General features: G+C 35.0%; 1 protein-coding gene and 1 long non-coding RNA gene across 3 annotated transcripts in view; one reads left to right on the top strand and one right to left on the bottom strand.

The window, feature by feature from the left end:
• The window catches only part of LOC141488189 (uncharacterized), a 50,106-nt gene that overhangs the window by 7,570 nt on the left and 27,292 nt on the right, over positions 1-15,244 (bottom strand). Inside the window, exon 3 of the long non-coding RNA XR_012468608.1 lies at positions 6,270-6,417. This is a non-coding gene — a long non-coding RNA (uncharacterized LOC141488189). The remainder of the gene's footprint in view (positions 1-6,269; positions 6,418-15,244) is intronic.
• Positions 1-15,244, top strand: part of LOC141488188 (protein unc-93 homolog A-like) — a 63,474-nt gene that overhangs the window by 25,850 nt on the left and 22,380 nt on the right. For both annotated transcript variants that reach the window (XM_074188037.1, XM_074188038.1), the window contains 2 exons: positions 5,591-5,772; positions 6,197-6,426. In XM_074188037.1, coding sequence (XP_074044138.1) covers positions 5,591-5,772; positions 6,197-6,426 — 412 coding nt within the window. The remainder of the gene's footprint in view (positions 1-5,590; positions 5,773-6,196; positions 6,427-15,244) is intronic.

Here is a 15,244-nt window from a genome sequence, read left to right as displayed (position 1 = left end):
TAAAGTGCTAAGGTCAATATGATTTATCATTGATTTCTTATATCAGTTTCTGATGTTCTATGGAAAAGTTTTTTCCACTGTTTTAGGCTGTGATTAGTCTAAACATGATTGCTATCCTCCATTTATTTCTTTTGCATTGCTCTGAGAAGGCTTGAAGTGCTGTGCCAACATGAATTGTTATTGACTTTTCCTCTTTCTTCCTGATATTCTGAGGAATTGCTCTCTCTTGTTCAGAATTTTGAGCAACTGATCAAACAACAGATGTTTATTAAGTACCTACTATGTATAAGACAATGTGGAAGAGCCTTCAAGAGATTTTACAATTGGAGAGATAAAACATATAAATGCATGAAAAAATACCTAATGATAAGAGGCATTGTCCATACAAGGACCAAACTTAGAGTGGACCCTTTTCTATAAAAGAATGTTTAGCTAGCCTAAATAGGTTTATTAGGAAGCAGCTAAAAGAGCTCAGAACCTGCCTTAACCAGCAAACATTTGATATCAATTCTAAACACAGATATATGGAAGCCAAAGGCAGCAGTAGTTTAATAGATAAATCTCTTGTGCAAAATTTTATGGCTTAATAAGAATATAGAATATAGTTTAGAACCTAGTTGCAAGTACTAAATAGCAGTTTGCAAATATTGAATTTTATCAACCACTCAATAGGAAACCATTTAAGATTATCAAATTGGTACTAGACATAAAAGAGACTAATTGTTTTAGAGTAGGAAGGGACCTTGTAGATCATTTAGTCCAAACTCATCATTTTATAAGTGACAAAACAAAGTCCTACATAGGTTAAGGTCACACAGGTAATAAACAACAGAGCTAAGATTTCAACTGAAGTCTTTGGACTCCAAATCCCATTGCTTTCTGTTATATTACAAGCTCCTTCTTCATGTTTGCAGTGATTAATCCAGCAAAGATTTGTCAGACAAATTGGAGTGGGGAGAGGTCAGTGACAAGAATAAAAGAATTCATTTCTGGTAGTTTTTGGTTTGAGATGAAGGCCTAATACAGGATGGAGGCAGCAATATTGAAAATTCAGAGATTAGAGATTTTGACGTTAATTTGTTTCAGTCTTGACCATCTTCACGACTCCATTTGGGTAAAGATACTAGAGTAGTTTGCTAATTTTTTTTCCAGTTTATTTTATGGATAAAGAAACTGAATCAAACAGGGTTAAATGACTTGTCCAGATCACACTATTAAGTGTCTGAGGCTAAATTTGAACTCAGATCTTCCTGACTCCAGGTCTATTCTCTATCTACTATATCATCTAACTGCCCCAGATGAGAGATAACATGAAGGAAAAATTGACAGGATTTAGTAACTAAATGAATATGGAGGGAGAGCAAAAGAAAGGAGACATAGATGACTGATTGATTTGGCCAATAATGGAAAAGGGAAGTTGGTTTGGTGGGTAAAGTGATAAGATCAATCTTGGACATGTTTAATTTTAGGAAAAGGCATAAAACTAAAGTGATATCATAAGACAAAATATTGAAGTGTCCTTGTGGAGTTAGGAGCCACATAATGTAGAATTTAAGTTTGGAAAGTTAAGAATTGGAAAGTTTGGAAAGGCATAAGAAAAACTCAAGCATTTGTGTTTCTCAGAAACTAAATTAGAAGAGAGTTTCAAGAAGCGAGGGGGTGATTAAAAAAGAGAATATGCACCTAATGGAATCTTTGCATGATTTAAATTTAAAAAATTAATATTATATTTTCCCAGTTAAATATAAACACATTTTTTGAGCAACAAATTCTCTCCCTCCCTCCCCCCCCCATTTCATTGAGAAGGCAAGCATTTTTTCCTTAGGCTATACATTTGAAGTCATCTTGAATTGAATTTTTAAAAAGATATGAAGACTTTTTTAATGTTGAATAGGTTGAATTAGTGATAAATTCTGGTAATAGGATTGGGAGAAGGAATATCTGATGGTATTCAACACCTTCACTAAAACTTGGGTGTTGGTCAGAGTAGAGTGGAGAATTTTTTGTTTCGTTATGTGGGACCTGAAATTCTTTTACATAAATCTTGAGTATTGAGTGGGATAGATCTGGCAAGGTGTTGTTGAACAATTCTGCCATTGTTTTCATAATTTCCTCCTCTTGTCACTCAGGGATGAGTCCATTCAAATCAGGCATTCATTAAGCTTATTATTGTCTTATTCCTCTTTGTATCCTCAGTGTTCAACATTTTGAAGACTATCACATTTTGATTGACTTTGATTGCAAACAGCTAGAGGGATTGTTACTGGATGGAAATAGAGGTACTTGTTAGGGTAGGATGAACCTTACAGTTGAACTTTCCCCCACAAGGAAGGCTAGCTGAAATTCCAGAGCATCTAGTACATGAGTCAATGAACACTGATTTTTTAATGACAGTGTAACACATCATTAAATAACAATATAAATTAATTAACTACTTTATTTTGTCAACTAGTCAACTGTGTGATGTCTGATCTTGTAACAGCTGTGTTTTAGACACTAGGTTAGGCACCCGAGATACCTGTCCTCAAGGATCTTACCTTCTAGTAGGAAAAAAAACATATATAGGTATATACACAACATACATAAAAAAAGTAATAAAAGCAAAGAAATCTTAGTGGGGAAGGCATTAGCAAGTTGGGGGATATGGACTGGAAAACAGAAAGAGATGCTTGATATGTCTTGAAGGAAGACTTGGATTCTAAAAGATGTGGGTGAGAAGGAGGAATATTCTTGGTATGGAGGATAGTCATTGAAAAAGTCACAGAGACAGTGAGTCATGTGTGAGAAACAAAAACACTAATAAAATCAACATGATTTTTATGTCTAAATGTTATATGAAGGGGAGAAATATGCAAATAAGACTGGAATGGCCAACTGGGGCAGACTGTGAAGATTATTACCAGACAATCAGAAGAGTTTATATTTTATTCTAGAAATGTTTAGGGGAATGTGAGTGTGAGAGTAAGAGAGAGAGAGAGAGAGAGAGAGAGAGAGAGAGAGAGAGAGAGAGAGAGAGAGAGAGAGAGAGAGAGAGAGAGAGAGAGAGAGAGAGAGAGAGAGAGACAGACAGACAGACAGACAGACAGACAGACAGACATGGTTTAACCTAAAGTTTTGAAAATCACTTTGGTATCTGAATGGAGGATATGGGTTGGAGTGGGGTTGAGATGTGAGGTAAGGAAAGCAAATACAAGGCTTCTACAGTGGTCTTAATCAGTGTTGAGAACCTGGGGTGGTTATTGTATGAGTAAAGTGAAAGGGATAGATGTAAGTGAGAGATATTTTGGAGGTGGAAACAAGATAACTTGACAACTGATTGGATATGTGAGATGAATATGAGGAGTCAAAGATAATATTGAGGTAATGATACTGAATAACTGGAAGAATCATAAAGTCATTGACAAATAGGGAAATTTAGGATGGATTTATAGGAAAAATGATTTCTGATTTGGATTAAGTTTTGAGATGTCTTTAGGACAATAATTTTGACATGTCCAATTAGCTGAAAGAGAACCATGACTAGAGCTCAGGAGGCAATGATATTTAGAATTGGAGTAATATGTAGAGACAGTAATTGAACCAATGTGAGTTGATAAGTTCACTAAACAAGACAAAAGAGAAAGAAAATGTAACAAGAACAAGAACAGAACCTTGGAGCTTGCCCATAGTTAGTGGGCCCTTGTAGATGATCCAGCAAAGAACAGGGAGAAAGAAATCAAGAAAGAACATTGTCACAACAAAAGGGGAGAATGCAAAACAAGAAAGCAATCAACACTTTCAAGTGCTTCAGAGAAGTCAGGAAGGATGAGGACAGAGAAAATACCTGTAGATCTGGTCCTTAAGAGACTCCTCTATTTTGGAAGAGAGCAGTTTCAGGTACAGCCCATTTAGAAATCAGTTAGAGGAAAAGAAGTGAAGGCAAGAGAAAAGGGTCTAAACTTTAAGATAGTTTGCAAAATTTTAAGAGAAGAATGTAGAAAAGCTGTAATGAACAAGATTTAGAAATATTATGTGATCTTTTCTCTATGTTTGATAAGTTGTTGATTGTTGCTTAGGTTAGATTTATTTGCTATTTTCTCTAATTGTTATGTGCAGAATCTATTCCTAGTCTTACTCATTGATGATATTGCATTGGAAATTAAACCTGGTTCTGGACATTCTTATTTGATTTCATGGGCATAGAAGCTGTTCTATCTTTGCTTAAAGTTTGAGAGGAATATGTATTTGCTTCTTTCCAGGTCTAATTTCTTCCTTAGAATCTTTGTGGGAGGGGTGGTTAGGTGACACAGTGGATAGAGCACCAGCCCTGGAGTCAGGAGTGCCCGAGTTCAAATCCAACCTCAGATGCTTAATAATTACCTAGTTGTGTGGCCTTGGGCAAGCCACTTAACCCTATTTGCTTTGCAAAAACCTAAACAAAAAGAATCTTTGTGGGGGTATCATATATGAATATCTGTTCCCTGGGTGATTATCAAAACATCTTGTCAAACATAATTATTGCTGAAATTTGAAACAAGAGGGAGAAAAATCATATTGGATTTCTTTTTGCTTTTTCCATACAAACTTTCCAGAATCATCTATTCCTTTTATGAAGGACAAGTGTTTCATTTTGAACTTATTTTACTAATATTAAAAGTTATTCATTATTTACCTTCAGTAGTTTTTGTAAGTTTTCTATTACCCTTTGCTAAATTTGTAAATGAGTCTTTGGTCTTTTCCTTAATTTTAAAGGTATCTTAATATGAACACAGATTTTTTTGTTGCCATTTGTTTTACATCCCTTTAAATTCCAAATATGCCTCTCCTCTTTCAACCAAATCTGACATTGTATTAGTCTCCCACTTCAATAGGGAGGAGAGAGAGGTATATGCCTCTAATAGCATTTAGTTTTGATTTTCATTTTTCTTTCCATTTACATTGGAAATATACAAAATGACTACACAAAGAAAAATATATACAAAATGACTACAACAATTTACTTTATATGAGTTTGTGTCTTCCCATGGTTTCACTACTTTGCCATCATTTCTTCTGAGTAATAATATTCCAATACATTAATGTACCACAATGAAGATAGCTTTACGGGAGGATATCTACTTTATTTCAAGTTCATTACTACTACACAAAAGTGATTCTATAAAATTTTAGTGTTATTTTTTTCTTTATTCTACCTCATGAAATTTGAGAGATGGCACTTGTCATACTACTCACGTCCTGCCAGAAAAATGATGAATTTAAAATTCAGTGAGAGATACATTTATTTTTGGTCATAGCCAAAATGGGAATTTGTTTTGGTGAACTATGCTTACTCTCAGGACTTTTTTCTTCCTTACTTTCTTTCTTTCTTCTTCATTTCTTTCTTTCTTTCATTTTTACTAAGTTAAAGTGTATGAATGCAATGGAGAGGAAAGATTACAAATGAATTTAAAATAAATGAATAAATTTAGCTTTATAAGAAGAAAAAAGATATGTTTTCATTTGATTATTCAAAGTTTTCCAGGAAAAGAAACAGAATAACTGAAGGATCTTTTCTTTGGTCCCTCTTGAACTCACATAACTGACCTTAATTTTTATTTGTTTGCTTTCACAGAGCAGCCTTAATGATGAGGAAGGACTAGGAGTAGCTACCCTCAGTGTTGTGTATGGAGCCCTGATCCTGTCTTCCATGTTCCTTCCTCCAATTCTTATTAAGAAATTTGGTTGCAAGTGGACCATCACAGCTTCCATGTGCTGCTATATTGCTTTCTCCCTGGGAAACTTCTATGCCAGCTGGTATACCCCCTCTTCTTTTTTCTAGTAAAAACCCCGACTTTCAGCCAATTGAATCCTACTACACATTAAATATAGGACAAATATGAAGAGAAGTCAGCAATGGAATGTGACAGAAAAGATCAATTCTTTCTTCTTATACTATAGCAGCATCATGCAACAATCCAGTTGAGGAAGTCAAAGCTTTCTTATCATTTCAGCAGCTTAAAATTGTTAGAAATAACCTGATAACCAAATATTGAACTTTTCAGTACCAGAATTCATTGACACTTATTGCCTTCTCTACCCATGTGCCTCAACTAAAAAGTATATTGCTCATTCATTTCTTTAAGTATGATGGTATTTTCTCCATCATTTCTCTTAAAAAAGCAATCAAAAAGAAGAACATGTCATTTTATGCTGACTAACTGAGATTCTTTTTTTGTAGGTACACCTTGATCCCTGCCTCCATAATTCTAGGTCTAGGAGGAGCCCCGCTGTGGTCAGCCAAATGCACTTACCTTACAATTAGTGGAAATGTGTACGCACAGAAGGCAGGAAAACTTGGGAAAGATGTCATCAACCAGTATTTTGGCATCTTCTTTCTCATATTTCAGTCCTCTGGTGTCTGGGGGAATTTGATTTCATCTCTGGTATTTCAGCAGGATGCTACCAAAGGTAAAAGGAGCTGGCTGAAATACTGCTCAAAGAGGGGTGAAATTTCTGTGGTGATGGGCAAGAGAAATATGTTGATTTGTCCTTAAAATAATTTTATTTTTAATTAGATAATGTCTATTTTCTCTCTCCCTCTCCCACACCCCCTCCCTACTGCAAAATTATAAAAAAATTAAAATGTAATAAATATAAATAGTGATGCAAAGCAAATTTCCTCACTGACCATGTCCAAAAATGTGTGGTTCAAACTCTATTTTGAATCCATTCCTTCACTATCAGAATGTATTTAACATGATTCATGTTCAATTTTCATATAGATTTAGTAGTAGCCTTGCTGGATCAAAGAATATTCATCATTTAGGGATTTTGGGACCATAGTTCAATGGTTTTTCAGAATGCCTGTTCTAATTGTCAACCCTGTCAACCTTGGAGTAGTGTGGCTGTTTTCCTTCAGTTCCTGCAACATTTGTCATTTCTATTTGTCATATTTGCCAGTCTGGTAGCTAGCTATAAGGTAGAACCTCAGAAGTGCTTTACTTCTCATTTCTCCAATTATTAGTGATTTGGGAGCATTTATATGGTTGTTGACAGTTTTGATTTTGTCCTTTGAAAAGTGTTTATTCACATTCTTTGATCATTTAATCTGTTGAAGATCTGCTGATTCAGGATGAGAATATCTGTTGAAGATCTGCTGATTCAGGATGAGAATATTTCTTTATTTCTTTTGCAATCTATGTTAAGAGAACTCAGTATAACATGTAATGAACTTTGCAGGATTATTTAATCATTGTTCTCACTTTCAAACTTTCTACAAAATACAAAATTAGTTTGACTTTCCTCCCAACTCCCCTCCCACATATACAACTGAATAATCCTAGTTTTCTACTAGGTTTAAGGGTCACATAGTCATAATAATTCAAGGCAGCTGTGTATTTTATCAGATTGCTGGGAACTAGGGACTGCCAACTACCTTGATGACTAGTAGTACCATTGCATCATCCAGGATCAAAGTTTCTCCTTTCACATATTCTCTTACTACACCTATCTGCTTTAGGCACACCCAGATATAAAATTGTCTTGCATGGTGGTTTTCATATCAATTTATCTATCTATCTATCTATCTATTTATTTACTTACTTATTTATTTTTAGGTTTTTTTCAAGGCAATGGGGTTAAGTGGCTTGCCCAAGGCCACACAGCTAGGTAATTATTAAGGGTCTGAGGCTGGATTTGAACTCAGGTACTCCTGACTCCAGGCCAGTGCTCTATCCACTGTGCCACCTAGCTACCCTCTCAATTTATTTTTAGTAAAAAACATATGTTGAAAATTCTAAGATCGATGAAAGAAAATTCATTGATTAATAGTAACCCATATTTATATAATACTTTACAATTTGTATAACTACCCTTTAAGGTAAGGCAGCATCCCAGTTTGCTCTGTTCCCCATCTCTATCACCATTTAATGCACACATTCCTTCTTAGTCTACCAATAAATGCCTCACCGTTCAGTTCAACAATTCCAACATCCATTTCCTTTGATTGCCAATGACACTATCAGTCTCAATCAGGCTCATAACCTCAGTCATCCTTGATTTCTCATTCATCCCAATATCAAAATCTTGACAGTAATTCAATAAGTATGAAATGCTTACTATGTTAAGCATAGTGAATACCAGAATAAGTAAAACATAGTCCCTCTTTCAAAAAAGTTCATCTTCTAATGGGAGAAACAACAAATGAATAACCTTGCATGTAAAGGATAGTATAAATGAAAGGGAACCTCCAATGGAAAAAGTAATAGTCTCTTTTAATTACCTAGACTTTAACTATTGAATGGGCAAAGCCAGACAAACTGAGACCTAGGAAAAACTCTGCCTTATAAAGGACATGGTTTCCTACAACATTTGTGGCCATTGCCAATAGTCGTGGCCTGTGTCTTATCACTGGACTCTAATGACTCTGCTATGAATATTTTTGTGTAAGTGATATTTTTACCCTTTTTCATCATCTCTTCAGGGTATAGCCGCAGTAGTGATATTTCTGGATCAAAGGGTATGCACATTTTTGTTGCCCTTTGGTCATAGTTCCAAATTGTTCTCCAGAAAGGTTGGGTGAGTTCACAGCTCCACCAACAATATATTAGTGTCCCAGATATCCCACAACCCTTCTAACAATGAGCATTGTCCTTTCTGGTCACATTGGCCCAACTGAGAGGTGTAAGGTGGTACCTCAGAGATGCTTTAATTTGCATTTATCTAATAAGTAATGATTTAGAGCAATTTTTCATATGACTAGGGATCACTTTGATCTCCTCATCTGTAAATTGCATTTGCTTATCCTTTGACCATTTGTCAATTGGGGAATGGCTTTTTTTAAAATTTGACTCAGTTCTCTGTATATTTTAGAAATGAGTCCTTTGTCAGAAACACTAGTTGTAAAGATTGTTTCCTAGCTTACTACACTTTTTTGATCTTGGTTACAGTGGCTTTGTCTGTGCAAAAGCTTTTTAATTTAATGTAATCAAAATCATCTAGTTTGTTTTTAGTGATATTCTCCATCTCTTTTTTAGTCATAAACTGCCTTCCCTTTCCATAAATCTGACAGGTAAACTACTCTTTGATCTTTTAGTTTGCTTATAATATTTTTTTTTGTCTAAATCCTGTATCCATTTGGATCTTATCTTGGTATAGTGTGTGAGGTGTTAGCGTAATCTAAGTTTCTTCCATATTAACTTAAAAATTTCCCAGCAGTTTTTATCAAGGAGAGAGTTTTTATCCCAATAGCTGGACTCTTTGGGTTTATCAAACAGCAGGTTACTATAATTGTTTCCTGCTATTGCACCTAGTCTATTCCACTGGTTCACCACTCTATTTCTTAGCCAATACCAGACAGTTTTGATGACTGATGCTTTATAATGTAATTTTAGATCAGGTAGGACTAAGCCACCTTCTTTTGCATTTTTTTCATTGAATCCCTGGAAATTCTTGACTTTTTATTTCTCCATATGAATTTATTTACCACTTTTTCTAATTCATCAAAGTAATTTTTTGGAATTTTGATTGATAGGACACTAAACAGGTAGTTTAGATTTGGTAGAACTGTCATTTTTATTATATTAGCTCTATGTATCCATGAGCAGCTGATGTTAACCCAGTTCTTTAAATCTGATTTTATTTGTGTGAGAAGTGTTTTGTAATTGTTTTCAAAACATTTCTGAGTCTGCCTTGGCAAAAAGACTCCCAGGTATTTTATATTGTCTGAGGTTACTTTGAATGGGATTTCTCTTTCTAGTTCTTCTTTTTGTATCTTGCTAGTCATATATAGAAAAGTTGAGGATTTATGAGGGTTTATTTTATATCCTGCAACTTTGCTAAATTTGCTCATTGTTTCCAGTAGTTTTTGATGATTTTGCAGGATTCTCTAAGTATACCATCATGTCATCTGCAAAGAGTGAGAGTTTTGTCTTTTCCTTTCCAATTCTAATTCCTTCAATTTCTTTTTCTTCTCTTATTGCTGAAGCTAACATTTCTTTTTTTTTTTCAAGGCAAATGGGGTTAAGTGGCTTGCCCAAGGCCACACAGCTAGGTAATTATTAAGTGTCTGAGGCTGGATTTGAACTCAGCTACTCCTGACTCCAGGGCCGGTGCTTTATCCACTGCGCCACCTAGCTGCCCCTGAAACTAACATTTCTAATACAATATTGAAAAGTAGTGGAGATAATGGACACCCTTGTCACCCCTGATCTTACTGGGAATTCCTCTAGCCTCTCCCCATTGAATATAATGCTTGTTGATGGTTTCAGATAGACACCACTTATTAAGGAACAGTCCATTTATTCCTATACTCTCTAGTGTTTTTAGTAGGAATAGGTGGTATATTTTGTCAAAAGCCTTTTCAGCATCTATTCATATAATCATATGATTTCTGATAAGTTTATTGTTGATATAATTAATTATACTAACAGTTTTCCTAATATTGAACCAACCCTGCATTTCTGGGATAAATCCTACTTGGTCATAATGTGTTATCCTAGTGATAATGTTGTAATCATTTTGCTAAGATTTTATTTAAGATTTTTTGCATCTATGTTAATCAGGGACATAGGTCTTTAATTTTCTTTCTTTGTTTTAACTCTTCCTGGTTTAGGTATCAGCACCACATTGATGTCATAGAGTTAGGCAGAGTTCCATCTTCCCCTAATTTTGCAAAGAGTCTATATAGAATTGGAACCAATTGTTCCTTAAATGTTTGGTAGAATTCACTTGTGAATCCATCAGGCTCTGGAGATTTTTTTCTTAGGGAGTTCAATGATGGCTTGTTGAAATTTTTTTTCTGAGATAGGGTTGTTTATGTATTTAATCTCCTCTTCATTTAACCTGGGCAACTTATATTTTTGGAAATATTAGTCCATTTCACTTAGATTGCCAATTTATTGGCATAGAGTTAGGCAAAATAATTCTGAATTATTACTTTAATTTCATCCTCCTTGGTGGTGAGTTCACCTTTTTCATTTATGATACTAGCAATTTGGTTTTCTTCTTTCTTTTTTTAAATGAAATTAACCAGAGATTTATCAATTTTATTGGTTTTTTCATAAAACCAACTCTTGGTTTTATTTATTAATTATAGTGGGGTTTTTTGCTTTTGCTTTTATTAATTTCTCCTTTAATTTTTAGTATTTAATTTGGAATTTAATTGGGAGTTTTAATTTGTTCTTTCTCTAATTTTTTAGTAGCATATTTAGTTCCTTAATTTCCTCTTTCTTTAATTTATTCAGGTAAGCATTTAAAGATATATCTCCTGACAGCCACTCTGAGTGAATCCCATAGGTTTTGGCATATTGTTTCATTACTGTCATTACCTAGGATATAATAATTAATTATTTCTATGATTTGTTGTTTGATCCACTAATTCTTTAAAATGAGGTTATTCTGTTTCCCATTAGTTCTGGGTCTATATCTCCTTGACCCGATATTGCATATGATTTTTATTGTGTTATGATCTGAGAAAGATGTATTCACTATTTCTGCCTTTCTGCAATTTATTGTTGGGTTTTTATGCCCTAGTACATGGTCAGTTTTTGTGTAAGGGCCAAGTACTGCAGAGAAAAAGGTATATCCCTTTCTATACCCATTCAGTTTCCTCCATAAGTCTATCATATCTAGGTTTTCTAACAATCTATTTACCTCCTTAACTTCTTTCTTGTTTATTTTATGATTCAATTTATCTAAATCTGAGAGAGGAAGGCTGAGGTCTCCCACTAGTAGAGTTTTGCTGTCTATATCTTCCTGTAGTTCTTTCAGCTTCTCCTCTAAGAATTTGGATGCTATCCCATTGGGTGCATACATATTTCATATTGAAATCACTTTATTATCTATGGTACCTTTTAGGAGCATATAGTTTTCTTTCTCATCTCTTTTAACACTATCTATTTCTGCAGCTGCTTGTTTCACTTCAGCTGAAGCAAAATATATTTTGCTCTAACCTTCTACCTTTACTCTATATGTATCTCTCCGCTTCAAATGAGTTTGTTGTAAGCAGTATATTGTAGGATTCTGGTTTTTAATCCACTCTGTTATTCACTTACATTTTAAAGGAGAGTTCATCCCATTCACATTCAAAATTATAATTACTAACTATTTATTGCCCTTCATGCTATCTTCCTTCTGTTTATTTCCCCCCTTTTTCTCCTTTTATCTATGTTCCCCAGTATTTTGTTTCTGAATACCACCCCCCTTCAGTGTTTGCCCTCCTATATCTACCCCCTCCTCTTTATTTCCCCTTTCCCTTTTTCCATTTTCCCTTCCCTTCCTTCTGTTACCTCTCCTTTTTCTCCCCCTCCCTGTCTCCTTTCTCCTTTTATCTATGTTCCCCAGTATTTTGTTTCTGAATACCACCCCCTTCAGTGTGTTTGCCCTCCTATATCTACCCCTCCTCTTTATTTCCCCTTTCCCTTTTTCCATTTTCCCTTCCCTTCCCTTCCTTCTGTTAGTTCCCCTTTTTCTCCCCCTCCCTGTCTCCATCCCCCCTCTCCTTTTTCTCCCCTCCCTGTCTCCATCCCCCCCTCTCCTTTTCCCCTTTTAATACTTGAAAGGTAAGATGTTTTTTAAGTTAACTGAGTGTGTGTGTGTTTGTGTTTGTGTGTGTGTGTGTGTGTGTGTGTGTGTGTGTGTGTGTAAGTTAATTTAAAGCCAAGTCTGATGAGGGGAAGATTCAGGTGTTTCTCATCTCCTCCCTTCTTCCTCTCTATTACTATAGGTCTTTTGTACCTCTTAATGTAATTAGCTTTTCATTCTGGGTTTTCTTGATTGGATTTCTATTAAAAGGTTTGTTTCATATCATACATGGGTGAAGATCAGGAGATTTAAGAACTGTGCCTGTCTCCTCCATCTTGGCTGAAAGTCAACTCCACTGACTCTGGAGGAATGAGATTGATGGCTTTATATGACTCTGTCTCACTTCCAATTCATTTGCAAAATATCACTCTCCTGATGTCATCTGTCCTCTTCAAGAACAAAGGATAAACAGCAACAATAATTGGGGAGAAAGGAGGAATGGTAAAACTCTCTTGGAAGAGATAAGATTTAAGTTCAGTTTTGAAGAATTCAGAGAAATTAGGAAAAAGATATGGAGGTAGCAGGATTCCAGTGCAAATGTAAAGTTTGGGAGATGGATTATTAGATTTGAGGAAGAGCAAGTAGATCAGTGTAGTTGAATTGAATGTGCATAAACAAGAATAAAGTATGAATAGAAAGGTCATTCAATTATTACCTTTCCCACTTAATGAATGATTCTAAATCTAAAAGAGGGCAATGACTTGCTCATAGCCACCAAACTAGTATGTGACATAGGTGGAAGATCCAAACCTCCTGGATATCATTCTTCAAAAGGCTTCAGGTTGGTTGCTGGACTTTTCCCTCTGCTGAAACTCTTCCCTCCAAGTTTTCTCATGACTTCCAAGCTATACAATCCAGTTTCCTTTTATTTTCAGAAGTCTCATCCTTGTCAATTTGACCTTTATATAGCATGTGCACCTCTCTCTTCAAGATTTCTCTCATATTATGTTCTCTTTTACATTTCTAATTTATCTTTCTTGGTTGTCTTTGTTGAGTAGGTAGAGATAAGTGAGTAAGTTTCCTTTGACAAGTTCAATTTACCTGGGACAACATAACTTCAACCTAAAGTACCAAAAGTGTTGGTGTTAATAAAGAATGAGAAAAATGCCTAAAGGGTATAGGACAGATTTTGAGCCCATTTTATTTTACCAAAAGAAAGAGAATGTATCCTAATAGGCTAGCTAGTTTCAATTTGATTTCTGACAAAATTCTATTAATGGTCATGTAGATAAGTCATTCACAATGATCCAGCATGGCTTCATAAAGAACATGCTATATTCTGCTTAGTTCCTTTTCCAATATGCTTATTAAACTTATTAAACAGGGAAATACTGGAAATAAGTGATATTCAACTCAAAGAGAAAGAGGGTCACAAAACCATATATATGATTCCTACAGGCTTAGAAAACTACTTATCTATCTCACTTAAATCTAATTCATGCACAAGTCATGGCATCACTCCTTTTTGAATGTGAAACAAAAGCAATAATTATTGCATTTTTATTTTAAAAAAATTACCAAATTACATTTTAATCTGATTTGTCCTGCTCTGGGGACTGTTATGTTGTGGCTCACTGACTGTGTGTTTGATACCTCTGCTGTTGATAATCTTGGTTTAGAGAACTGGGAAAAGTGAATACATGTAATTTAGATAGATGACAGTACAAATATGTGAATTTGGTAAATGGATGAATGGTTGGGATCAGAGAATAGTCATTAATGAGTCCATATTAACTGGAAAGGTCTTCAGGGCACTGCAGTGATCTGAACTTGTTATTATAACATTTGATGTTATATCTATGACTTGTCACAAAGAGTTAAATAGTATCCTTATCTTTGTGCAGATTTTTTTGGTATGGCAAACTAACTCATTGGATAGTCAGGATTCAGAAATCGGGATTGTAAGAATATTGAATCAAAAGAAGAAATGAGACAAAAAATACATGTGAAACTTCACCTTTAGGTTAAAAATAAGCAGCTTCATAAATATAAGACAGGAATGGCATGACTAGATAGCATTTTGTTAGCGAAAAAAAAATCAGTGAATTTTAGTAAATTTCAAAGTTAATAGGAATTTGTGATGTGGTCAAGAAAGCCACATGATCTTGAGATGGATTCCAATCCAGTATTCATATTGGTTCCCTGCACAGATACATCAGAAAATATTTCTTGGCCTCATCCTTCCAGCCTCTCTGTATCTCATATTCAACCCTTCAACTAATTTCTTCATGCCTTAGTAGTGGATTTACCCCATCCCTGGAATTCCTTCCCTCATCATCTCTGAGTAAAAGAATCCCCTTCTTTTGTGTGTTAAAAGATAACTTTCTGGGCTACTAGATGGCACAGTGGATAGAGCACCAGCCCTGGAGTCAGGAGTATCTGAGTTCCAATCTGACCTCAGACACTTAATAATTACCTAGCTGTGTGGCCTTGGGCAAGCCACTTAACTCCATTTGCCTTGCCAAAAAGGTAACTTTCTACATGAAGCCTTTCCTAATCCCCCAACTTCTAGGATTCTCACAAATTAGCATCTAATTAGCCATCTTGTATTTTTTCTCTCTAGCTAGTTATACATTGTCTTGTCTTTCCCTTTAGAGTGCAAGTTCCTTGAGAGTTGAGATATTTCATTAATTTCAAAGGTATTTGTATCTCTAGTCACCAACTCAATGCCTTGTAGAGGGTAATTGATTGACTAAGAAAGGCA

The sequence above is a fragment of the Macrotis lagotis genome, chromosome 5, assembly GCF_037893015.1.
Source record: "Macrotis lagotis isolate mMagLag1 chromosome 5, bilby.v1.9.chrom.fasta, whole genome shotgun sequence".
In the NCBI taxonomy this organism is placed as follows: Eukaryota; Metazoa; Chordata; class Mammalia; order Peramelemorphia; family Peramelidae; genus Macrotis; species Macrotis lagotis.
The sequence above is the reverse complement of the archived record's forward strand: the minus strand, read 5'-3'. Positions and strand labels throughout refer to the sequence as shown.